Genomic DNA, 27,916 nt, shown 5'->3' on the forward strand with positions numbered 1-27,916 from the left:
GACCCAACATATCTATTCTACTTACAGCACTATGGCCTAGCAGCACAACCGTCAGCTGACTGTGAAAAGGCTAAGGCACAATTCACCCTCCAAAGAGCCTGCACAAGCTGACAATACTTAGATTTACCGTGATATCTGAATGACAGCTCTGACATATTGGGGGGAAGAGAGAGGGGGGAGGAGTACAGCAAGTAGGCACAACATTGTCAACTCTAGATGGCTTTGCCTACTGCACTAATCACTAACTCATGGATCTACAACCTATGGCTCTAGAGCCAAATATTGCTCAGAAGGCAACCAAATATGGCTCTCTTGACATTCCCAAAATTCATGCAACCATTTAAATTAAAATGAAAAAAAAAAATCAAAATTTTAAAATCTTGTAATTACTCATGTAGCTTGAATGCGTGCATGCACCTGAATGACAAGGTATGATATAAACTTCAAAGAAATGTGTAAAAAGATGCAACAGCAGAAGTCCAATGTTTCATTTATGCTATTATTAATCATGTCAATTATCAATAATGTTATGTTGTATATTGTCAGTGATGCAAATGGACATTCTTATACAGCTCTCTGTTGACCACTTGTTCTGAATTTTGGATGTAGTTTGGCTCTTTGGTTTGAAAAGATAGCTGACCTCTGCACTAACTGATCCTGGAAAGAGGGAGGAGGAATAAAGACAGACTGCTCTCTAGTACCTGAAAAAATGAATAAAATAAAAGGCTATTAGAGAAAAGTCAGGAGCAAAGGGAACTGCTACTTGACTGCACAAAATCTGGCAGTGGGCCAGAAAAAAAGAGCATAACTAGGCCAGGCTGTGCTACTGCTTTGACCTGCCCCTAGAAATTGCAGGCAAATGTGAAATAGTCTATTATCAGAACTGTGGGAGATTCTCCTTCCCCAATACAGGATGGACATGATGTGGTACCCCCACAATGCTCTACACATGTTCAATTCAAGTTAGCATACTCAACAAGAATGCTCCCACTATGGGCCCTCTCTCTAAGAGATCACGAGGAACCAAGCAAACAACTGATTCTAGTCACAATACACAGGGAATATCACAGCATAAGAATTTGTACACTGGTTTTGTACAAACTTTAATTTCAAACTCTGGGGGGCTTTTTAGTCTTTTAGTGCTTAGCTGTGAAGATCATGTGCTGAGCTCTGCAATGAAGAAGTCTGACCAGGTTATAACCATCTATATTACTGATTTATAAATGGGAATGTCACCCTACTTATAGATGACAGGCTATCTGCATCTAAGATGAGACTTCGTAGTACAGGTTGGACTTCCCAGGTCCAGTACCCTTGGGGCCTGACTGGTCCCCAATAACAGAATCTGCCAGATATGGGGAGGTCCCCTGCCACCAGCCTCCTAGCCCACTGTCATTCCCTGCCTGGCTCCACTTCAGCCTCACTGTCACTCGGCTACTGGCCTGCTGCTGCCAGGCTCAGGTGCAATGGACTAGATGTCACTCTCCAGCACAGGGCCCTCTGGTCCCAGATTCAGGAAGTTTATCCCGTACCATGTACACAGAGGCAGGAGCTGGGATAGCTAGGCAGGTATGAGATTTCACTTTGTACTACAGTCAGTATCATTTCCCATTTGGAACAAGATTAGATTGAGTTATATCAAAGTAGTTTAAATGGTGTCCATCTAGTGTTCTCCGTATAACCCTATGTTATTAACAGAAAATGCAGCTCATTTTAATGATTTTAACCTAACAGTCTTTGTAGCAATAATAATTTTAAAATAATGTAGAAAGATCCTATTTACATTATATAGATTTTTAAAAGTGTGAATACAAATATAGACATACCAGTACAGGAAACAATACATGTAAGCAGTACGCTTTTTACTTACATATTCAGGTTTCAATTTCTTGTCCCCTCCTCTCACAGCTACTTTTTCTAATTTGTCTATAATTGGAATGATCATTTCCTCATCTTTAAGTCTAAGTTCTTCATGTATTATTTCAATGTCACGGACAGGATCTACACTTCCTTCAACATGAGTGATATCATCATTTTCAAATGACCCTAGGACAAAAGAACACTTAAATTAAGTATTAAATCAAAATAGATAATATAACATTAACAATAGCATAATAATCAGACATAAAAAGTAAAGAGATGAAAAAATAGACTCACTCTCTCTCTTCCAGTGCAAAACTGGTGGCTACAATATTTGGCACAATATTTAATATGTTCATATACAACACTAACACTTAAAGTGCTTAGTAAGTCATTAACAACTAGTGTGGTTTCCCCGTTATTTCAAAATGCTACAGAAACACATACAAAACAGTCATCATACCAGCCCCAATTCATAAAAGTTCATAATAACACATGCTCAAGTGCTTTCCTGAATAGGGATGAATTTAAGAACTCTTAAAGTTGGAGCCATTTTTACTTAAAAACAGCCAACAGCAGTAAAATGGTAGCCACATTCGAAATACCTTTTTAGTAATTAAAATATTTAATGGTGGTTTGAAGAATGAATTAAAGAGACCATCTAAACAGTCACCCTAACACTAGCCCCAAGTTTTATTCATCAAATATATATATGAAGTTCTAGTCAAAGAATTTTGAAGTTCTGAACTACATTGTCTAAGGTTTCCAAGGGAAACAGGGCTTAGAAAAAGGCCTGAAATAATCTGGCAGACCTCTTCCCTGCTTCAATCTACTTTATCACTCTGGTTCTGACGGTGATTAGATAATGAACCACTCAGACACACAATTTACACAGCAGCTAATTTCATCGCCCTGATTTGAGGGTATGGTTTTTCGTAGGCCATCAAAGAAGCGGATGATGGTGCATTTGTCAAATATGAATGACAACCATTCACAGCATCTGAACAAAATGGTGCTGGCCCTTATTAGAAACACATCTATTATCACATATTTAAAGTGCAGCTGAAGCCATAATTTCAAATTGCCAACTGGAAACATAAGGGTAAAAAACCCAGATATTACTCAAGTATGTGTACTGACTTTATGCCCTTTTGAAGACATAATGTGGCAACATAATTCAACTGGATTTACTCTTAAATTATCAGATAAGGAATAGCATCACAAACTGAACTAAACCTAAAAAAAGATTTTAAACATGGAAAAATATTGTGAAATATTCATGTATCAATTCCATTGTAATGGCCTCACTAAGTAATGACTTGTACTAAGGGATTTGCAAAGAAATTTAAAAAGATACACCCTGAAAAATAAAACTAATATACATTTGAATATTACTGAATTATGGTATGTGAATATGGCTGTAAAGGAATAAACCAACGAACTTCTATTGCACCAAATTTAGGGCAAGATATTTTCTACCCTAAAAGCAATACTTCACAATTGCTAGATAGATAATATAATTGTTTTCTACAATCACATTTCAACATTTTCACTTTTACTTACTGAAATGAGTGGTTTTATCATAAAAATATTACAGTTTAAATAAATGTCATTAAACACATAAGAACATCTAAGCTTTTTAGGTACAACAGGAGTGTAGCTTACAGATGGAATAAATGAAGATACACCAATATCAAAACCATTCTGACATTGTAGAAAATGCCAACAGAAGCCAAGGAAACACTTTCTTCTCAAATTCTCTAAAGAATATCACTTAGCTCCCTAAAACTAAAAGTCAACCAAAAACCACTTAGAAATACACCAAACTTAGCAATATGTCTGGATATAAACATAAGTGTTACTAAAAATGAATCACTCATTTTGTAATAACTTCTATTGTTCGAGATATGTACTGCTAGGTGTATTACACTTTAATTTGTGCATGTGCTACATATGTCCAGGACCAAAGGTATTTTCTTTAGCATGCCCCTGTGGACCATACATGCATCCCTGCTCTCTGCATACTCTGCATCGAGAGAGAATAAAAGGACTGACAGACTGCCTTCATTTTAATCCCTTCTCTATCGCATGTTCCCAGAAGTTGAAAGCAAGCAGCAAGGACGGAGAGCATAGGGACAACACATCTTGAAGTCAAATTACTAACAGATGAATACCCCTCTTTTGAGTGACGGTCCCTGTGTGTCGTGCAGCTGAAGTTAATCTCAAACAGCATTTTTATGATGGGATAGTTGCCTGGAATCCAGTAATACAACATATTCCAAAACTGCCCTGCCCCTAGAGGCATCAGAAATAATGTCTTACACTAGAGACATTGCTTTAACAAGTGCATGAACAGAATTCCAAGTTGAGATCTGCCAATATCAGTAACAGAAACAAGATAGTCTCCAATGGACTTTTTGATAATCAGCAGCCAAGAACTTGACACATTCAATGACTGCTGTGCCATCTCCTCTCTGTTAAGAGTAGGGTTTAGGATAAAACACAGGCAGATGGATATTTTGGTGGATGTGAAAGTCCAACCCCACCTCAATCACAAAATTAGGATGCAATGTCTTAGAAACCTTATCTGTATGAAAGTGTTTGAGGGAGGGGAGGCAGGTAGTGATGGAGGGTTATCAGCCATAAGTGTCCTTAGTTGCACAAATATTCTGTCCAGAAATGCTACCTTCATAATAAGATATGAAAGAGAATAGGACAGCAGGCGACTCAAAAAGAGAATTGGTGAGGGTTTATGAAGGTTCAAGTCCCAAGGCAATACCACTTTTGTCATCGAAGGGAAGATGCATATCTATCCTTTTATGAACTGGGCAGGAAAATACAGAGGAGGTGTCTACAGGAGAATGAAATGTGCTGATGGACCTAACAGATAATCCCAAGGATTTTAAGGGCAAGTCAAAATCCATATGTCTGTAACCTTTCCTGTAAACAGGAAATTCCTCATTGATTACACGAGATGAATTTTTTTCCTACATCATTACTCCTGGACAACTCTGTGCCAAAAAATTAATAATTCTGGGACCAATATTTTGAACTGTTGTAAAATTCTGCACATTTTATTAAAACAACATGGTATAATCACACCAGTTTTTATTATTTTGGTGGTTTATTTCAAAAGACTGTTTACCTGAGTAATTGCTTAGGTCCTTAACCCAATTTTTTGTTTTTTGGAAAATAAAATGAAAATGTACATACTTCATTTAAATCATTGTTCTGGGGTGGGGCTAGAGATGAGTGGTTCAGAATGCAGGCTGCCCTGGGGAAGGACAACCCAGCCTCCTCTCATTACAGCAGTTTTGGGCCAGGTGAGAAGTGTCTCTCTGTGACTGCTGCAGCTCCAGCTGGGCGAGAGGTGCATGTCCTATGGCAGGAGCAGGAGCAGGGTCCAGTTTAGTCTGTCTCCTGCACTCCCCAGCCAGAGTGAGGAGTGCACAAACTGTGTGCTTTTCCCTCTCTCCCTGGTGAAGCGGAACAGGCAGCAGTGTCCCTAAATGATTTGTGGAGGAGAAGCTTCAGGCCCCCATCCTGCCTAAAAAGCACCTGGAGGATGGGAAGCTCGGGGCTGAGGCAGCCCCAGACCAGGAGGAGGGTGCCAGCCAGTCTCTTTCATCTGCCTGATAACTGTCTCTTTTCTGTATGGTTTTCTGAGAAGCAACCCCATAACAGGCACATCCTACCTTCCTGGCAGGACCAAACCCTTGCCTTGCTATAAGTTAGGATAGAATAAGTTGTATACCAAATTCAGCGGTTCTAGTTCTTTGCAGACTCACTCTGTCAAATATATAGTAGATACCTGTCCACAAGAATGCCTGTAGCAATACAGACAAAAAATATTCAGGACATATTTTTAACAGATTCCTGACTAGGCATATTAATACAGAACTTTGAGTAATAATTCAATTTAAACTACAATACAGAAACATATTCTACAGAAGTAGTGCAAAGGCTTAGGAGAATCAGGAGTAACAGAGGAGTTGAGGAAGAGGGAAGTAATTGCTTGGAAGGAGCCTGCGAGTGAAACTGCAGCTCTTGGGTGAGGGTGAGGGTGGGGGTGGGGATGGGGAAACAAGATGTTTTTGGTGGGGGGAGGGGGGAAGAGAGGGATTGTTAGGGAGTTGAGTAGCTTCCTTCATGCAGACCCTGGCTAATGGTAGCTTCTAACATTATCAGGCACATCTGACACTTATCACATGGCCCTACACTCCCTATCCTCCCTACCCCATGTGATGCTGCACCCCCACATTTCCGGTCAGCCCTTTCCCCAGGCTGTCCTGCAAAAGCCCTTCTGAATTCTAGTCTAGGTGACCCATCCAACAACACCATGTGCCCCACACTGTCTGTTCTCCCTCCCCATTTTTTGTTAGTTTCTAAGGTGCTGCAAGATTATTTGTTGTTTAAGTTTCTCAAGGTGAATGTATTTTCTGCAAAGGGAAAAAAAATCTCAGAGAGACATGTACTCTGGTTTGTGCATAGAATTCCCCCCAGGAGTAAACTCATTTATAGAAAAAACAAGGAGTCCGATGTCACTTTAAAGACTAACAAGTTTATTAGAGCATTAGTTTTCATGACATAGAACTCACCTCCTCAGATGCTTGATGTGGAAGAAAGACAGGGATACAGACATGGGAGTGTAACATCAGTGATGTACCTGAAGGGGAAATTACTTATTGTAATGAGACACATTCCATGTCTCTATTCATATCTCTTCCGACAATGTCTTTCTTTCACTTCAAGCATATGAAGAAGTAAACTGTACCTCATAAAAGTTTATGCCCTAAGGTGTCACTGGACTCTTCCTTGTTTTTGCTGAAACAGACTAACACAGACTACCTACCTGAAACCTGTGATCATTTCTAGAATATTTCCTAGTAAAAGTTCTTGCTACTCTTGCTCTCAGCATTACCTGGACATCAGACAAACAGGCCTTAAAACTAAAATGCATCCAAATACCATGCCCTCAGGTGAAACATGGGTTGGTACCAAAACAGTCAAGCCCAACACAGGCCTATAAGAATGATTTGTGCATAGACCAGTTTGATTTTCCTCAACACTTAAGAGGCAAAATTGAGGGAAATGAATACCACAAAGCTTCCACCTATCATATATATAGTAGCCCAATGTCTGAGACTCTGTAACGCAGAAATGCTGGTTGTTCCCTCTGGGCGGCGCTGTTGCCTGAATCATGTCCTCCGCCTCCTGCTGTGGCGCTCGGCTGACTTCTGCGCTGCTCAGCCAGGCCACCACAGGGGAGCAAGTGGTGCAAGTGGTCATTTGGGCCCTGCGCTCCCGTGCTGCATGGGGACCGCGATGCCCAAACAGTTGCTTGCGCCGTTTGCTCCCCCGTTGCAGCCCGGCAAAGCGGCGCAGAAGTCAGCCGAGCAGCACAGCAGGAGGTCAAGGGGGGCGGGGCGGTGACATGCAGCATGACAGTGGTTCCAGGCCCCGCCCCTGGCCGTGTACATCACCACCCCTCCCCTCTTCGCCTCCTGCCATGGTGCTCGGCTGACTTCTGCGCCGCTCAGCCAGGCCACCGCAGGGGAGCCCAAACAGCCGCTTGCTCCACTTGTTCCCCCGCGGTGGCCCGGCTGAGTGGCGCAGAAGTCAGCCGAGCACCACAGTGGAAGGCAAAGTGGGGCGGGGTGGTGATGTACGGTATGACAGCGGCTCCAGGCCCCGCCTTCTGGCTGTGAACGTCACTGCCCTGTCCCCCTTCGCCTCCCGCAGTGGGGCTTGGCTGACTTCTGCGCCGCTCAGCCGGGCTGCCGCATGGGAGTAAGTGGCACAAGCGACTGATTGGGCTCCACGCTCCCCATGAAGCATGGGGAGCACGGTGCCCAAACGGCTGTTTGGGCTCCACAGTCCCCTGAGTGAGAGGCAGGAGGGGGAGGAGGGGGAGGAGAGAGAAAGATACGGAGCGAGAGACTGGAGGCTCAGGAGAGAAGACCGACGTGGACGAGAGACCTGAAAATCCTGTCTTATGACGGGCTAATTGGCTAGTTGTATGAGAAGTGTCTCTCCCCAAAAGTCTGGGCCATAACCTCTTTTAGAGCACAATTTCTTGCACTTGCTGTGCACATGGTACATGATAAGATCTGTGGATGGGAGACTCCAATGCTACCTAGAGAGTTAGGGTGTGGAGAAGTCTGCTCTGAGAATCCACCAGTGCAGTAATGAGGACCCTGGCAGTTGAGGTAATCTGCAAGGGAATGAACCAGTCCCAAAGGTAGACAGTCCCCAAACAAAGCAGTTAAGCACCTGCTCTGCCATGCTTGTTGAGATAAAAGCCCACCATCATATTGTTCCATACCACAAGGATTGACTTGTTGTAGATACATGGGAGGAACTGTTTGTAATCTAATCCGATTGTTCTCAGCTAAAACAGATTGATGTGAACTGTAGAACCACGAGGGGACATATTTCCAGACAACCTGTTCCAGACAACCTCAGAGGGATGCATTTGTAGTCAAAGACTTTATGACAAGTAGGGGGGTGGAATGATAGTCAGACACATACTTTACTTCTGTCCTCCCACCAAAAGAGACGCTAAGATTCTCTGGGGAAACCATGACTAGCAGGACAAATGTTGTGCTTCCCTGTTATGTAGATGAGGCTTACAGAAACCTGAGATGAATTCTCACTATGAGGTCACGAAGTGTGCAGAGCCACATGGCCCCAAAATGCCATAGAAGAGCATATTGATGATCAGAGATTCAAATGGATTCCCTAAATGAGCCCGGTAATGGGGAGGAAGGAGTCCTCCAGTAAGTAGAGCCCTGAGCAATATACATTTATATCTGCATATGCAAATATGTTCTAATATAAATCTATATCTGCAGAGATGCAGAGCTTTACTGGGATCCACAGAGGTGAAAGTAGCTGCATGTTGGGCTGCTTCTCCCTGGAACCAACACCCCATGCCAGCAGCTCTTCTGGGGCAGCTGTAACAGCGCAGCTGTACCATCCCTCCCCCACCTAACAGAGTGGACACCAGACATACCAGCAGCTGTACCAGGTTGCATTAATGTGTGCAAGCAACTCTCATGCTCCTGCACAGGAGAGACAAACCTCTGCCTGGAAGTGGTGGGGATAAAGGACAACAGGGTCACCACTCTAAACTTAAGAGGAACTTGTTAATGGGTTTCCATTCCCTGTCTTTTTGGGGATGACAAGGAAACTCAAATAAACCACCTTCCCTTTATTATCAGAGGTGCTAGGTCTATCATCCTTGCCCCTCCTCCCCCCAGTTTGAGGAGCAACTCTAATTCATGTGGCAGGATACTTGAGAAACGGGTTCTAAAAGAGGATGAGGAAGAGGAATGTGGGGGAAGAGAAGTGGATTATATACTCCAAGGAAATTATCTGTAGTATTCATCTGTCAGTTATGATTTCTACTATTTCAGCTATTTGATTAGTCTGTAAGGGCTCCTCCGCCTTTGAACTGTAGCAAGAGCCCTGTTGGGCTCTTGTACATTTCAAAGGCTGAGACATTGCAGGGAGCGCAGGACTTCCTATTGAAATGTACTTTTGAAGAGCTCCAGCGAGGATCTTGTACATTTCAAAAAGAAGCCCTGCAGGGAGCGCGGGGCCAGCAGGGGACTCCCACTGGCCCCATGCTCCCTGCAGCTCTGGAGCCATGCTCTCTGCAGGGCTTCTACTTTTGAAATATTCAAGAGTCCCACTGGGGCTCTTGTATATTTCAAAAGCAGAATTGCAGCAGAAGCAGCACAAGAGGAGATTGCTTCAGTCCCCACTCACGCTGTTTCTCACTGTGCCTCTACCTCCCTCACCCCTCATGCAGATGGTACTAGGGAGGAACTGGCTTTTAAGCTGGCTCCTCTTGGCAGCAGCTCTTGATTCCTCCCCTCCTTCCTCCCTCCCACCCCCATCTTGCTGCCTCTCCTCTCTGATAGAGGCAGCAAGGGAGGGAAGCAACTCGTTGCATCGCTAGTTGACTATTAGATAAGCTTCTGTTCATCAGGTAAGTCAACTAATCTCTTACATCCATAAGGAGGACAGCTGGTAAACAGCTCTTGAGAGTCCTGCCAAAATGCTGGTGGTAAGAGTTAACAGATAGAGGATAGGTGACCTTAGACAGCCTTTCTGTGCCTCCTCTGATGCTTGCACAGTGGTTCACGCTGCTGCTGCTAAGAGATAGACAGGTGTGGCTGTCATCTGCACTCTGACTTAAAGGATTTCCTTTTGATTGCAGGTGTGTAAATACCCAGTGATCATTATGTGAAGGACTCCTTCAAGGAGGAATACAAGAGAGCCACAACGAGCATCCCATCAAGGTCACTGCTGTGATGAATCTCACCACTATGTCTGTTGCTCAAGCAGTCGGAAGTGCAAGTCTAAATACCAGCTTTCCAGCATTTTGGGCCTGGAACTTGTCTCTCACATAACTGAGGCATATTATTGGGAAAGCCACCCCACTTCTTACAGACATTAAAACCATATTTGGCCATCAGAGCTCATCAGTTTTGAGATTTGGAACTGCAGAGATGCTTTGGAATACGCTTTACTGAAAACCTGTTCACTTCCTTCTCCCAAGATTTAAATCTGGGTTCTCTCTGTTGGTTATACTTGCTGGTCACAGACACTACCAAACTGGGAGGCAAGGTGAGAAAATATGTTCTCTAACCCTTTCGCAAACAGAAAATAGCTCTCTCAGTCTACCTGGATACTGGAGGAATTGTAGATGGTGTTTTCCAGAGAGCCTTAGTAGATAGGAAGATAGCCTCATTTATGGGAAGTACCAGCTACCAAAGTATCCAGCAGTTTTGCGGTACTTCCGGGCCCTCTTCAAGAGGAATCTCAAATGATTCCAACATTCTTATTTAAGTCCTGGAAAGCTTTAGGATCAGAAGAGCATTGTGGCACAACTGGAATCATTTCCTTGCTCAATGAAGAGGACAACAATTTCACAGACTTCTGTTCTTTTTACTGCTCTTTATAGTTTTGCTGAAGTTGTGTTTACTGTGAAAGCTCCCTTTTAACCCGGGAACCCTAGGTCTACTTGATTCTTATGCCACAAGGTGAATATGCTAGTTGTTAATCCTGCACATCTTCTGGGACTCCACACAGCCCTTGTTTAATCTCAAATTCTTGATACAAGGTTCCAGGGAGCAGGCTACCAGATAACAGTGGGGACAATCTCTCATACTGGAGTGATAAACACTGTAATGTCCTGTTTGGGCTCTATCCCCTTGAGTGGTTTCTGGGGACAAAGCTCAGAACTGGGTATGTTCTCTTCTGATTCAAGAGGATAAGTCCTTGATACCGAAGGAGAAAGTGGACATCTGACATTCTTAGATGACGGTACTAGACACAGCCTGGTCTCTACCTTGACCCCTACCTGTGGGCAAAGATGGAGACAGGTACCATAGAAATATCAGTGTCAAATGAAATTTCAGTGATGGGCACTGAGCTCTGGATAGGAAGGTGACCGGTTCCAGGAACAGTGGAAGGTCTTTCAGAGTCATGTATTAACTTGGAGTAAATGGAATAGTTTCTGTAATTTGAGTTAGTACAGTAGAGCGTGCTATAGCAGACAGCACTGATGAGGGCTTTGGTACCAAAGGAGAAGCCAAAGAGGGCTGATTAATTGCACTCAGAAACAATAAGTACCTGGAATGGAACTGCTTTTGACCCAGCCAGTATAGACAGATGTTGTAGTCCCTGATCAGAAGGATTCATGGCACATAAAAGTTTTTAAAGTCAAGGATCTTTGACAACCACTGGAGGGCTAGAAGGGAAGGGATAGCAAAAGATACCTGCCCCAGAAGGCTATTCAAAATAAAACAACAACAGACTATTAAGTTGTACTAAGGATTAAACAACTATGAAAACTTTTAAAAACTATTGATGCCAATAAGATGAAGTCAAAATAAACACCATAGCTCTAAACCTAGACCGCAGCCAGTAGGAAAATCCAAGGTGGTGGCAGTCAAGCAGCCCGTTACTCTGTAAGCCTGGAGCATGAGCAGAGTAGGGGGCATACACAGACACTGCTAAAGAAAATTACTTGTCCTGGGTACATGCAAAACCAGAAATGCAATACACATAGAGACAATCACACAAATAAATATAGTTGCTATAATTCAATGATGACATTATAAAAATGAATTGGATAAAAAACATTTTTGCCACCTAAGCAAAGGAAGTGAATACTTGTTTTTAAAATACTTCTTAGAAAAATACTTTGAATGTGCAAAAACTTTTGTGAAAAGATTAACCTTTTTTTAACTTCCACTTTGTTAGGTTTTTTGCTTAATAAGATAACAAGCATCAATCTAAGTGAACCAGAAAAACAATAATTTCAGAAGTTTTGACCAGTCTACTCTGCCCTGAAAGTAGTTAATACCGAATTTGTTTTGGAACCTTTTCTCTATGTGAAGTAGAAATAATATAGTGATTAGAGTAACATCAACTTGTTGACGATGTGAATGAAAAGCACAGCACACTGTGGTTTATCAAAACAGTCACATTTGGGATTTCTGATTCTGATGAAAATAAAAGCAGTTCCAAGGACCAGACATTATAGGTGAATGGGCCAAATAAAAACAGAACACATTTTATGTAGTACGTCAAAAACAGCGATGTGCTACCAAATTTTAAAAGCCGATCACATTTAAACTATGTAAAATATTCCTTGACTAAATCACTTTTCTGCCAATCACAAAAAATGCCTCTATCAATTCCATATTCTTTCTGTTTCGTCCTTTCAAAAGCCACATCTCTCTCTCCAAAATAAAAAGTGAATTCCATGCCACTCCATACTCTCTTCCCCCATCTAGGGATTTCACTCTTGATCCATTCAATCCTTCTAACCCCATACTTGTCTGAGTTTCCCTTCCAGACTCACCAGGCTTCCCCCTCTCCAGTATTTCCTGAAAGTTTCTTCAGTTTTCACCTCCATGCTACAGCTGTGAAGAACTAGCAACAGCTATAGTCTAGCTTCCACTGGCAGTTTTTGTGACAAGTAAAGTATGTTGGAGCCTCTGGCTCTGGAGTGGTTGGTGTCTCAGCGTGTGCGTGGCCCCTTGCGACAGACTGCGGACTCCCATTCAAAACAGCAGAAGATTCTCTGCCTCCTTCTCACTTCCTGAGGCTCCGTCTAAACTACAAAGATTTTTCGAAAGAGGATATGCAAATTCTGTGGGAATTTGCATATCTTCTTCAGATCGCATTTTCAAAAGAGGATCTTTTGAAAATGAAAGTAGACTGGACATGGTTTTTTCAAGGAAAACAATCCTTTTTCGAAAAACCTTATAAACCTCCTTTTTTTTTTTAGGAAGAGCAGTTGGTGGGGGTTTTTCTTCCAAAAAAAACTGCATCCAGACTACTTTCATTTTAGAAAGATCCTCTTTCAAAAATGCAATCTGAAGATATGCAAATTCCCGTGAAATTTGCATAGCCTCTTTTGAAAAAATCTTTGTAGTTTAGACATAGCCTGAGGGGATAGAATTATAGGCAGTACAGGACATATATAGTGTGCACCTCACGTGCTCCAAGCAAAGTGTCAGATGCAGTTACTGTGCCAATAGGGCAAAACCAATGGCTTGTCAGCTGCCTCAGCGAGCAGCAGCTAATACAGTAAATACCTCAAAGAGGGCCAAAAATGTTAAGAGTGGCTGGCCTTCAAACACTCCTTTTTCCCCTTACTCTTTGGAGAGGAGGGAAAACTAGTTTTGGCCCACCACGATCATCTTAAAACCAAAAAGCTAACTCAACAATTTTAAGAGAGAGTTGGATAGATCACAAACTTACATGACTCATTTTATATTTTTAATAGTATGTGGGGTAGATGGAGGAGTGGTAGAAAGGGAGACAGGGAACAGAGTAGGAAGAAATCTTTCTGAAATTCCCTCTACAGAAGTGGAAATCAGTTACTTATTCCTTTAAAGTTTTGCATTTGGTTTAAAGTAGTTTACTTTTTCAAGACTAGCTTCAGAAGGAAAGAGGGTAAAAATCTATAAATATAAAGAGACTATCCATCATGGAGCCAAACACTACTTTGTGAAAGGGATCATTCAAATCCCCTTCAGCTAATCAGCAAAAAAAACCAAAGTGAGGGAGGAAAAAGTTGCCAAGAATACAGAATTTACTTTAAATAAAATACTGACCAAGAAATGTTTCTGGGATTATTGTGGAGAAATCCCCATAGCCACTAATCCAGTGTATTACTAAAATAAGACAGGCCAACAAAACATTTTATTGCTAAGAAAAAAAATGTCCTACTCCAAAACTATACAAAAATTATTGTCAACGTGATGCGTGTACACATTGCAGGGCAAGCAATACAATCAAGATTTTAATAATCTTTGTTAGAACTCATTAAGGTATTGCAGCTAATTTTTCTTTCAAAAAAATTATCTGGTTCTCATCCGAAAAATTAAAAATGATCAGGGTGTCTGGATTAGTTGGGCCAAAAACTAATTCCCACTGAAATGAACTCAAAGGCCACAATGTAAAACAATACATTTTAAAGTAACTGTAAAGCTACCATTCACAAAAGGTGCAGATTCAATCAACTGGCTGAGTATTTGGAACACATTGAGAGAAATGGCATGGCATTAGGCCACCTTTATGGCTCCCTGTTCCAGAGGCTGAAAAGCATGAAACAGATCAGCTTCCTGGATGCCAATGGGTTGCGAATGCTAGTCCAAAAGGCACACAGATGAAAGGGTGGGAGGTACAAAGCGAGAAGTGGGACAACAAAGGAGCCACTACTATTCCTCTTGCCTTATCCCAGGTTGGTATCTTTATGAGGGGGAATGGTTAAGCAGCTAGTAAAGTCCTTAAGTCTTCTCTGAACTGTTAAAACTGGTATAAACCAGACATACCATTCTGGTAAATCTGATCTACAGTGCTAAATACATAATAAATGACCAAATTATGCCAATGAAGCAAAAGGTATTAGTGGCCATAGACACAAATTAAGGGTGATGCCAGGCACTATGGAATGCTTACCTATATTGCTTTGCTCTTTCTGTTGATGTGGGAGTTAATGTGGCTATGATATTTCAACAAAAGGTGACAAAAAAAATTAGTTTGGCAAATTTTCAGTTTTGGTGACTTTTACATGTCAAAAGCACTTTTGTCGTCAAATCTTTCCAATCAAGACTTATACTTGATGTGTCATAGAAAGGAGAACCAATGGAAGGACACAAAGAGAGGCAACATGGTTAAAGCACTACACTAGAAAATTATCTTTCCACTAGTATTTTAAATGGATATGAAGGGGCAATATGGGCTGTGTCAATCCAAGCATAGAGGATGTTGCAATAATTGAGATGCAAGATGAGAGCCTGGGCAAGAATTTTAAGGTAAGAAAGGCTGCATCTTAGAGATGTTATACTGACAGAATCTGTATTAAACACAGCCTGGATGTGATGCTAGACAGAAAACAAAACTGAAGATGACACTCAGATTACAGACCTGAGTGACAGGGAGAATAGCGGTATTGTCTAAAGTGATCAAGAAAGGAGAGAAGGGACAGGACCTGGGAGAAAAGATTAGGAGTTCTAATTTGAGTTTTTGTGGATTTCCAGCTATCATCTTAGAGATGTCAGAAAGACAGGTCAACACTTTAGTTTTTACAGAAGGAGACAGATCTTAGAGCGTAGACACAGATCTGAGTCATCAACAGAAGGGATGTAGTTAAATTTCTGTTTGCAAATAAAATTACCCAATGACAAGGTGTAAGCCATGAAGGAAACCAAGGATAGAGTTCCATGGAACCTCTACAGAAAGTTTTTGATGGACTATATAAAAGATCTTCTGAAGGGCACACGGAAGCAGTGTTTAGGTAAGCAGGAGGGGAAATCAGTAGAGGACTGAGTCATGGAAACCAAAACTGGACAACCACAGTTTACACTCAACATTGGAGGTGAAGGCTGATAGATATCTGGTTCTGATTACAAATAAATACTTTGAATCTGAAAGACGAATTCCTCTTGTCATTTTATTGAAATACTAAGTTTTCTTGTATTTTTCCAAACACAAATGACACGTTTCAAATGCATATGAAACTCTAAGTTGTAACAGTGCAGCACTCTCCATTGAAATTGCTGCAATTCATCACTTTGATCTAGTCCCCAATACAGAGTAGAGAAGCAGGTTGCACAAAGCTGATTATACTTGGTTACACTATCCAGGGATTCTCATAAATTAAGGGTATTCTTACCATCCCCATGAGGGCAGCTATGTGGACTTTAAATAGATCAAATAAATCTAAACCAAATTTCATTTTGAATAATATTATACATTTATTCTCATTGAGGGCTATTTCCACGACAGATTCAATTTTTCAAATCTTGAGATAAAAAAATAGCTGCTGTTTTTGCTAATTTTCAAAAAAAAAAAAAAAAAATCACAACTTCCTGGGCTGACAAGAACATGAGGACCCAGCAAAAAGCACTGTAATTCTGACCTAAATTTAATCATGCTAGATCTTTAAGCATATCTTTACCAGATTACAATCAACAAAGTCACTGGTGACTAGTGTGTGATGAGGGTTCTGATCAAGCAACAAAAAAAAACAATAGAGGAATCACCCAGAGCCTCCTCACAGAAATCTCTGTGCTACCTAGTTGACTAAAGAATCCAGGAAAGCTAAAGAGTTCCTCATCGCCTTTGAAATGACTTTGTGCAAAAGCATCAGGCTGAAAATCAACTGCTATTTTGTGCCAAAAATCATAGAATACTACAAGTGGAAAGGACCTTGAGAGGTCATTGAGTCCAGTCTCCTGCCCTCACGGCAGCAGTGTCTAGATTAGGCCTGGGCAAAATACAGCCTGGGCCCACTAAACCACTGGATCTGGCCCGCGGCCACCCTGCCAAGACCCTCAGGCACGCAGCTGCTGCAGTTTAACACACTATCAGGAGGAGGCTTTCTGCAATCTCCTCACCCCCAGCCCAATCCGCAACTCTTATTGGCCAGAACAACTGACCAATAAGAACTGAACCTAGCCAATCTCTCAGTTCCTATTGGCTGAAAACAGCCAGCAAACTGGAGCTGAGAGATTGGCCTGAGACACTGGGGCAGCAAGCCTCTTCCTCCACCTGGAGTTGAGAGCCAGGTGGAGGGAACAGCCTGCATATTCATGCAGGCTGGGTTTGCAACAGGCATGAAGCCTGCCTCTGGCACCCTAACCCTCCCTGCACTCTAATTCCCTTCCCCATCCAAACCTTCTGCACCCCCTACCCCAGGTGACAACTCCCTCCCAGACACTTTTCCCCCTTCTACGTCCCTCCCCCAGGCCAGAATCCTCTCCTGCAACCACATTCCTTCCCTGACTCTACACCCCAATCCCCTGACCCAGGTCACAACCCCCTCCTCCACCCAAACACCCTCTCAGATCCCACACCGTCTCCTGCACCCCAAGTGCCTTTCTGCACCCAATCTAAACCACTCACCCGCTCTACAGAAACGTGTGGCCCTTGCCCATTTACCAAAATCTTGGAGTGGCCCCTCCACCAAAAATTATTGCCCACCCCTAGTCTAGATCATCCCTGACAGATGTCTATCCAACCTGCTCTTAAATATCTTCAGTGATGGAGTTTCCACAACCTCCCTTTGCAATTTATTCCAGTGTTTAACCACAATGACAGGAAGTTTTTACTAATGTCCAATCTAGACCTCCCTTGCAGCAATTTACATTTTTCCCCCCAAACTGAATATACCATTACATTTGACTGCATAGAAGATTGCCTATTCTGAAGCTGCCAGAGTGTCAATTTTTCTTCACTTGGCTTCACCAACGGAGCCTGTTTTACAGATGGCAGACTGGACATCCTTTAGCTGTTGTCCCAAACTTTAGTCACTGCAGATGGTAGATAAACTAGTCTCTACATTAAAAAAAAAAATCAACTGCCTCTATTCCAGAAAAGTTGTTAAGAATCTCCATTATGACTTTAAGACAAATATGACTAGACATAGTAAAAGAGTATGAAAACTTAAAATATTTCTCACCATGTTCTGTTGAGCCCATGAAAACCTATCACAAAGCTGAAAACTAAATGCACACTGTCACAGGGAGGCTAAGCTGGGAGGGAGCTAAACAAATATCCTGGTTTTCTCTAATTTATAATGAACAATTAGGGAATTGTACAAGTAATTCACATTCAGTTTCGCCAAACTATCTTTTTTCCAAAGTAAGAAATTAACTAGGATTTCTTTGGGGGTTGGTGGTTTAGGATGGAGTTCACCTCCTTTTTTACTAGTTGTATTTTAAGTGTCTTAGCCATGTACTTAATATGTAGCACCCTCCCACTCCAAATTTCAAACATTTCTTCTGGAAAACTGTTGAGGAACTGGATCAAGCTAGAAGATATACCGTTTCTTCTGCTAATGTAAGAGACAGAGGCAAGACAAATGGCAGGCAGAAACATTAGGCTTGCTGGAAACAAGTCTTGTGATATATCCCCACAATCACTTAGTAGTTTGTGCATAAGGCTATCAAACAAGTCAAAGAATCATCAGGGATAGGACATGAATAAGACATTGAGTTTTATGGAAACATTAAACTTACCTAGAAACTTATCACAGGACAAAATACTACTTATCTAACTTGAAACTGATGGAAAGGGAAGATATCTGGAAATTAATCCCTGCTACATCCAAATTTCTTCCCATGTGGCTAGTGGCCTGAATCTCAAGGCTCTATTTCAAGGAAATTTGTCTTGGGCTCTGTCTTTCTTAGACTATACTGGGTGCTCCACTCTAGGGTGCTGGTGCATCCTTGCGCCGGCGAACGGAGACTTTTTCTAGCAGTTTCTGCCGTGCCGCGCAGGTGCTGCAACGCCCTCTAGTGCTGCTGGAACCGCTGGGCGCGTGCGCGGTGCGGCTCCTCCATTCCTTCTCTACCCGCTAGAGTACAAGGCTCCAAAGCAGGGGAAGGAGGGAGGGTAGTGGAGCACCCACAGGGACCCATCTCGAAGAAGCACCGTTACTGCACCAAGGTGAGTAACTCTTTCTTCCCCTTCGAGTGGTCCCCGTGGGTGCTCCACTCTGGGTGACTACAGAGCAGTTGTCGGCTCGCGGAGGTGGGTTTGGAGCCGTGTAGTAGTCACTGTGGACAAGACTGAGTGTCCCACCGCCGTGGACGAAGCTACAGAAGACGAGAGTGCATAGTGCAGTGCAAAACCAAGTGGCGGCATTACAGATATCTTGGAGTGGGACATTCCAAAGGAAAGCTGTTGTGGAAGCCACGGCTCTGGTGGAGTTAGCTGTGATGTTGTCCGGTAAGTGTTTATTGTTATACCTTACACAAGTGCAGATGCAAGAAGTAATCCAGTTTGAGATTCTCTGAGACGAGATTGCTTGTCCCCTTGATTTATTGGCATAGGAGATGAAAAGCCTAGGTGAGGCCCTCCACAGCTTTGTGCGATCGACATAAAATGCCAGAGTACGTCGAACATCTAAAGTGTGCCATGCCGCCTGGATCTGGTCAGCATGAGGCTTAGGAAAGAAGGTAGTTAAATGTATGGGTTCGTTCACATGAAAGGGTGAGAGTACTTTGGGGAGGAACTTCAGGTGGGGTCAAAATATTACTCTGTCGTTCGTGAATACGGTATATGGTGGGTCTGCCATCAAGGCTGACAATTCACTCACTCTCCTACTGGAGGTGATTGCGATGAGGAAAGATACTTTCATCGATAAGAGAGACCAGAAGCAGGTAGCCATTGTAAAAGCAGGCTCTTTTCTGGCCAGGCTTCATGCACATAGCCTTCCTAGCCCAAGATTACCTTCCCCTCAAACCAAAAATCCTGCACTATGTGACTTAAGATCAGTAAAAACCAGGAGTAAGACACCAGGCAGGTAAGGGTCATAAAAAGTTCGCGCCACTCAAGGGCCATCTCACCCTCTCCCCTTCCCCCTCAGCCTGTCACTAGGCAGACAATCTGTTAAGCCTATCACAACTAAGCGCAGGATAAGCCTATCACAAGTAAGTGCGGGAAAGCTCTTGCTCTCGCTATAAAGCAGCTACCCCTCCTGCATCCAGTTGAGGGTTCCCGAAAACTTGGAAGGCAGAACACGAGCCAGGTTCTGAGGGCTGATCACCCGAGGACCCCCTCCCGCTCACTGAATCTACCGAATCTTTTGCAGAGCGTAACGAGTAACGAATATGCTGTTGTCTCTGTTGTCCCTTGTATGTCTGATAAGTGTGAGTATTGCTGTGTAAAGTTAGTTAAAGGTTTGATAAATAATAGTGTTAAGAGTAAGTTAGTTAGAAGTTTGTTAAATAGTATAGTTAGGAGTTTAAATAGATGTTAAACCTCATGAGTGAAATTAATGTAAATATAACTGATAAAAATCCTTGGGTTGTTATTGATAATTACTTAGACTTAGAAAAACCCCAGGGCATTTTCCTCTATTGTATTGCAGTTTGTTTGTTGTTACTGTTATAGTTATCTGGCCCACGCCTGTAAAAGTTAATAAATAAAAAGTTAAAGTTAAAACCATTTTAATAAAAGTTAAAAAATATTCAATACAAGGCTGCCTGCTTCTGCACCTCTCTGGGGCTGGCCACATTCTCGAACCTTCCATTTCACCTCCACAGCCATCAACTCGAATGGTGTCTTTGTCAGGCTTTTTAGAACATGATTCAAGTCCCAGACAGGAACCAGAGGGTGGATCGGCAGGAATGTGTTCTGTAAACCTTTAAAGAAGCGTTTGGTCAATGGATTAGCAAGGAAGGACATGCTATCCGTAGGATGATGGAACGCCGCTATTGCAGCAGCATGGACCTTAACGCTGCTGAGTGTGAGGCCAGATTGCTTGAGGGATAACAGATAGTCCAACAAGGTAGGTAGAGAGGCCAACTATGGAGAGGTTGCGTGTAGCCGACTATACCAGTGGGAAAATTGCTTCCACTTGTATGAGTAAGCCCTTCTCGTTGACTGCCTCCTACTGTTAATCAGTATGTCTTCACCTGCTCCGAACAGGTAATCTCGGCATCCTGGAGCCATGAAGGAGCCAAGCGTGAAGGTGAAGCTTGTGAAGGTTCGGGTGGAGAGGCCTGCCGTGGTTCTGGGACAGGTGGTCGTGGCAGAGAGGAAAGGGGTACGGGTCCATCAGCATCATCTTGAGAAGGTAAGGGTACCATGTCTGTCTGGGCCATGCAGGAGCCACTAATATGACCCGCGCCTGGTCTGACCTGATTTTATTCAGGACTCCGTGCAGGAGCAGGAAGGGAGGAAACGCATAGAGGAGAGGGGCGTTCCAAGTGATGGAAAATGTGTCCCCGAGGGAATGTCTCCCCTGGGCTCCTCTGGAGCAGTACCGATGACATTTCCTGTTGTTCTTCGTGGCGAAGAGGTCTACGTCTGGTTGGCCCCACCGAAAGAATAGTGGAGTCAGGGCGTGCCTGTCAAGCTCTCACTCATGTTGATCTTGGAATGAGCGACTGAGAACGTCCGCCGTGACATTGAGGATGCCCGGGAGGTAAACAGCCGACGGAGTGACTTGGTGTATGAGACACCAATTCCAAAACTTGACCGCCTCCGAACAGAGAGACGGGAATCGGGCTCCCCCTTGTCGGTTTATATAGTACATGCACGTAGTGTTGTCTGTCATGATAGTAATAGACTTGTGCATTATATACTGTTGAAGTGTTGGCAAGCGTATCTGACCGCACGTAATTCGAGGAGGTTGATGTGAAAGGTTTGCTCCGTGAAAGACCATTTCCCTTGGCCTGTGATGTTTCCTAAATGGGCCCCTCAACCCATAAGCGAGGCGTCTGTTACAACTGTGAGTGCGGGAGGCGGACGCTGAAAAGGAACGTCCTGCAGCATGTTGTGTGGGACTGTCCACCAAAGCAAGGAACTGAGGATATGTGGTGGAATAGCAACGAGCTTGGAAAGTTGGTCTCTGGAAGGCTTGTCAACCGTTGCGAGCCACAACTGGAGTGCTCTCATGTGGAGTCTGGCCAGGAAGGCGACATAGGTTGTGGAGGCCATATGCCCGAGGATCTTGAGACAGAGTCTGACCGTCACGGTTGGAGTTGATTGCACCGACGAGATCAATTCCCGAATGGTGGCAAACCTGTGGTTGGGAAGGGTAGCTCTTGCCATAGTCGTATTGATGAGAGCGCCTATAAACTCTAGCCTCTGAGTCAGGAGTAAGGTGGATTTTGTATAGTTTATGTGAAAACCGAGGCTGAGTAGAAGGGCTACTGTGTTGTCCGTCATGGTTTTGGTTTCTTGGAAAGACGCGCCTTTTATAAGGCAGTCGTCGAGGTACGGGAATATTATGGTCCCTTGTTGGCGCAGTGACGCCATTACCATGCCAAGGTCTTTGAAAAAACTCTGGGGGCAGTTGACAGGCCAAACGGGAGTACTCGGTATTGGTAGTGTTGGTCGCCTACTGTAAACCATAGGAAACGTCTGTGGGCCGGATGAATCATAAGGTGAAAGGAGGCATCCTGGAGGTCGAGAGCCGATAGCCAATCTCCTTGATCGAGAGCGGGGATGATCGTTGCTAGTTACCATCTTGAAGTGGTGGTATGCCACGTGCTTGTTGAGGCGTCTGAGGTCTAAAATGGGTCACCATCCTCCCGTCTTCTTCTGGGTTAAGAAATAGGTTGAATAAAAACCCCGGCAGTAGAATTGAGGAGGAACCTGTTCTACTGCGCCGAGTTGGAGAAGACGTGTCGCCTCCTGTTGGAGAACTGCTTCGTGAGATGGGTCCCTGAAAAGGGACAGGGTAGGAGGGTGGGTAGGAGGGATGGAGGTAAATGGGATCGAATAACCGTACTGGATTAGTTCCAAAACCCACATGTCCGAAGTGATGAGAGACCATTGGTGGAAAAAGGTCCGGAGGGGTTGATGGAACTGAACTGAGTCTGTTGGCAATAAAGGTGGATTGGCTATGCAGCTCTTGACCTGACCTTCAAACCTGCTGTTTGGTTGTTGGTGGGCGGGTTGAGATGTGTTGCTGCTGTTGCCTTTGGGGTCTACGCCTCTGTGGTCTTTGTCTCGGGCGGAAGTCGGTTCTGGGTTGCTGCCTGAAGGTGTGTGTCTGGCGTTGGTACGGCTGGTATCTCGTTCTCTTGAACGGGGGGGTATACATTCCCAGTGTTCTAAGAGTTGTGCGACAGTCCTTCATTGAATGGAGTACTTCATCCATCTTTGCAGCAAAAAGGTTGGCTCGATCGAAGGGCAGATCCTCAACCTTTTGCTGCAGATCTCTGGGTACGCCCGATGACTGTAGCCAGGATGCTCTTTGAAGGACTACCGCCGAGGCTGTCACACGAGCTGCAGTGTCTGCTACATCCATGGAGGACTGTAGGGCTGTACGAGCGATGTTATGACTCTCTTGCATGATGTTAAGCAAGGCTGGTCTTTTATGCTCTGGTAAATGTTGAAGCAGATCCTGTAACTTTGAGTAGTTGGTGTAATCATAGTCTGCTAGCATGGCTGTGTAGTTCGCCACTCTCAGGAGTAACGTGGCTGAAGAACAGACTTTACGCCCCATAATGTCCACCTTTTTATGGTCCTTATCCTGTGGGGTGGACCTGAGATTGGGCTATTTGCCCTTGTGTCGAACCGAGTCTACCACCAGGGAATTCGGGGGTGGGTGTATAAAGAGAAAGTCCATATTTTTTGGAGCAATGAAATATTTGAGGTCTACCCTTTTGTTTGTTGGGGTGATGGATGCAGGAGTTTGCCAGATGTTATCAGCCGGATCCATAATAGCCTCATCCATGGGGAGAGCTAATCTGGAGGTAGTTGTGGGTTGCAGTGTGCAGAGAAGGAAATATTGTTTCTCCTGCACTTCCTGGAGATCTCGTTGTTGAGCTACAACCACCCTTTTAAAAAGGTCTTGAAATTTCCTGATGTCATCCCCAGATGGCGGAGCTTCAGGTGTGACCGCTTCGTCCGGTGATGAGGACGAGAAGTTAGGCGGCGATCTGGTTTCTCCCTCAGAGCGAATCATGTGCCTCCGAGGGGGTCGGGGAGTTTGGCTCTGTTACAGAAAGCACCTCGGTGGCGGCAGGAGTATCGGGAGGTGGAGGTCTAGAAATGGTGGAAGGCGCTCGATGGTGGCCCTTTTTTGACCGTTGATCCCAGGGATGCCATGGGTTGGCGTATGGCAATGGTGGGTAGGTGTATTGTTGGGCATGCCATGGGTGTGGAGGGGGAGGGTATGCATATTGAACTACCGCAGGCTGCCAAGAGGGGGGTCTGTGCTCTGGGCTAGAATGCTGGGAGGAGAATCTGCTCCTTGAATCGGTGCCGATGTCGCTGGGGGAACGAGAGACGACCGAAGAATGACAGGACCTCCTTGAATGGACAGAAGAAGCAGGAGAAGGCGGTGCCGAGGATGTGCGGCTCCGGGTTCAAGAACGGTGCCGTTCGTGACTTGCAGTCGGTGCCGCACAGTGCGGAGTAGGCGGTGCAGGGGTCGGCCCCGACAATGGTGAGGGTGATGGTGCCAAGCCCGTCAGGTGCTGAAGTGCCCGGTGGTGGCATGTCGGTGCGGTGCTTCTTCAGCACCGAGCCCGGTGCCGGCTTGGCACAGTGTTTCAGCTGATCTGTGAGGCCGCCCGTCGGTGCAGTCGACACCGAGGGAGTCTCCGGTGCCGGAGGCATTGGTGCCATAGAAACCGGTGATGGTTCGGAGTGTGTTGCTCTTCTAGAGCACACATTTTTCTTCTACTTCTTTCAAGAATCTGCTTCAAAATTTCTCGAGACAAAATTTATCCCAATCTCCAGAGATTTTTGCAATGCTTATGTTATACCTGTCAAGATCTGATGACTGTATGTTATGTATTCATCTGAACAGAACCACTACACTTAGTTACAGGCTATCATCAACCAATTCATTCTCTTGCTAAAATCAAGTCATCCAATTACTCCTTGACTAATCAAGGCTGTTTTGGCTTTTTCTTTTTTCAAAAGGTACTCAACAGCATAAACAGTTCACTTACAAGAAATGGAAAGGGGCTAATCAGCAGAATTATTGTTTTGCTGCTACAATTTGCAGTATTTAAATGTACTTGCTGATTGGACTGAAAGTTTTATGATATAGCATATGAAACTAGTTTGATAAAAATATGAAGCTGCCTACAGTATAAGCTTTGTCTCTACCGTAGACCACTATGCAACACAGATAGATGTACAAATAAATATATTTACAATTCATTTTTCAATATTTTGATTTTGAATGCAATTAAGTACAATTAATAAGGGTCTTCCTAGATTAATTCAGCATAAAAAAAATCCCTGTATCTGCTGCTTCATGTTTAATAAAATTGATTATGTTACTATTTGACATGATATTAAATATAAATAAGATGAATGCATTGCATCTATATTTACTATCTGGATAAGTATTTAAATGCATAAACTATATAATTAGTAACGAATAAGAATATTCTTACTGATCAGAATCTCAAATATTTACCAGATTAGCTAAATAAATGTATTATTTCTGGTTTCTGTCAGTATTTTCCCTAAGGAAAAGGGAACTCGCTTATTAGCTTGTATAGAAATGGTAAGAGAAAGTTTAATACTTCTGATGTTTAAGACCAGCAGTAAGGAACTATAGTTGATACTCGCTCTTCTCCAGCAAATACTCAACAAATGTTATTAAAGCAGTTAGCATTTACAGAGGAGTGTGTGTATAAGTAAAGAATGCACACTCCCATCTATATTGATATGGACCCTGCATATAATGTTTCTCTCTCCATTCACCAAATAAAACAGTGTTGTGACTTGTCACATTTTTTCAAAAAGATAAAAGTTGAATGCCATTATTTTGAGAATCAGGGGGATTTGTAATGGAAACTGACACCCTTGACTATTGTTGTGATAACAGGCATTAGAAAAAGTGTTAAACTTTGAAGATGCTAGACTACCACAGACTTCATATGTAAATTATACTTTATAGACAAAACTCCCATGTTACTTGATAAACATATGTATGTCTTAAAATGTTGCATATGTTCATAAATGCCTACAAATGCAAATATTAAACCTCCTTTAAAGGTAAGTTAGCGTACAGTAAAAATGCATCAACTGTAAACCAAGACCTAATATTCTTTAAGGAAGAATATTTTTCAGTTAAAAGAAGGCATGCATAATATCTTAAACATAAGATAATCAAGTAAAAAAAAAAATCGATAACACACTCTGGGTAAGCTTGACTTTTGCAGAAAATTTTTCATGTCTTTTCTGGTTTTGTTTAGTGCCATAGTCCTTTAAGTTTTGTCTTCAGAAGGCCCTAACTAGTTGTAATCATTTGCAGTCTAATTGTGGACATTTATCTGCTTTTCTTATGCACAGAACATAGCTATTAAAGCTGAATGGTGATGGTGTAAAGTATAGGTTAAATTGGGTGAAATTAAAGCAAATTACTCTGGGATGTGGAACTCTGAAAATAGAAACTGCCAATGATTTGCTACCCTCTTGATGATCAGCTTCACAGAACCCTAAATGACAAGAAAACTTACATATTTTAAAGTTAACTAGATTTTTTAAATATTATGTATAAATTTATTTTAAATGCAAGCATGCAGTGAATGTGGCAATAATTATTTTGTTTTACTCACACTGTAGTAACGTAAGAGAAGATTTTAATTCCCACTTAAAAGACTCATTTTTATTAAGGTTAACCTTGATTTTAAGTAACTAAAAAGAAGTTAATAATCTGAGCTTCATTCTTAATTATTTTCCACCTAATATACTTTGTTCAACCAGTCTGATGTACATACACACAAGGAGCATGTGAAAGTACATGTTTATCTATTATGAAATGAGTCATGAATTGGATGTCTAGTAACACAGCAGCAGCAGTTAGGGTAAGGAGAAACTAGTTCTAGCCCCAACAAGGAAATTACATCATAAATTGCACTTCTACACAACCATATAAAAGGGACAAAATCTGTGTTTTAGAGGAGGTATAGGGAGAACACATGCAAGATAACAACAGCAGCAATATTTGATTTAAAGTATTAATAATAGCATCCAATTCCTGATTGTATGCAGCCATCAATTTATAAACGTGATTTATAAAGAGGAACTTTTATCCAACAATCTTAAAGCACTTTACAAAGGTGAGTGATTATAACTTCTATTTTCTAGATGGAAAAATTAAGGCAGAGAGTATCAGAAGGGTACCCGTGTTAGTCTGGATCTGCAAAAGTGACAAGGAGTCCCGTGGCACCTTATAAACTAACAGACGTACTGGAGCATAAGCTTTCGTGGGCAAAGACCCACTTTGCGAGATGCATGTTGCCAGTTAGAGACATGCATCTGACGAAGTGGGTCTTTGCCCACAAAAGCTTATGCTCCAATACATCTGTTAGTCTATAAGGTGCCACAGGACTTCTTGTTGCTAAGGCAGAGAGGTTCATTTACAGTCATACAAGAATTCAGTGGAAGAGAACACAATTCTGCTCCTAATAAATCAGTTTTAGCAGCAGGAAAGGCTCAACAAGAAAGCAGTGCAAAGAAACAACTAACATACCTACAAACACTTTCCAGGTGTATCTGTATAACAAGAATCGGTGATTGATTCCTTAAACAATATACGTCTAAAATACGCTATCACTTTATCTTGCTTCACCCACAAAGGGACGTAGTCATCACTTCACGGGCAGAATCTTCTACCTTCTGAGATTAGTTATCAAATTGCTCTTGCCAGTTAGAGATAATTGTATGAAGACTGTAGAAACTAATCTCAGTGCCTTATGTGATTCTAAACCCAGAGGCCCATTACAATTCCCCTTGATTGTTTATTGCAGATGCTATCACTGCACTGTCCACCAAATCTTGTTCAGGAGCACTGGACCACTTTCTTTTCTAGGAGATTTATGTTAAGATGTGACATTGATTTTGTCAAGTGCCACAGAATAGTGATGATTTGAAGGGGTTACCCAGCACTATCTATCATTATTGAGCATTCTATAAAATAAAAAATAAAAAAAATTACTTCTCTGAGAAGGCAGAAATCCAACAACTATCATGTCAGAGAAATGCAGCATTTCCTAGGAAGTAAATAGTGTCCAAATTCTTTGAAAACACAGCC

General features: G+C 42.8%; 1 protein-coding gene across 7 annotated transcripts in view; it reads right to left on the reverse strand.

The window, feature by feature from the left end:
* Positions 1-27,916, reverse strand: part of OLA1 (Obg like ATPase 1) — a 220,775-nt gene that overhangs the window by 103,172 nt on the left and 89,687 nt on the right. For all 7 annotated transcript variants that reach the window (XM_075933649.1, XM_006116487.4, XM_075933646.1 and 4 more), the window contains one exon: positions 1,871-2,046. In XM_075933649.1, coding sequence (XP_075789764.1) covers positions 1,871-2,046 — 176 coding nt within the window. The remainder of the gene's footprint in view (positions 1-1,870; positions 2,047-27,916) is intronic.

The sequence above is a fragment of the Pelodiscus sinensis genome, chromosome 7, assembly GCF_052426305.1.
Source record: "Pelodiscus sinensis isolate ZL-2025 chromosome 7, ASM5242630v1, whole genome shotgun sequence".
NCBI lineage: Eukaryota > Metazoa > Chordata > Testudines > Trionychidae > Pelodiscus > Pelodiscus sinensis.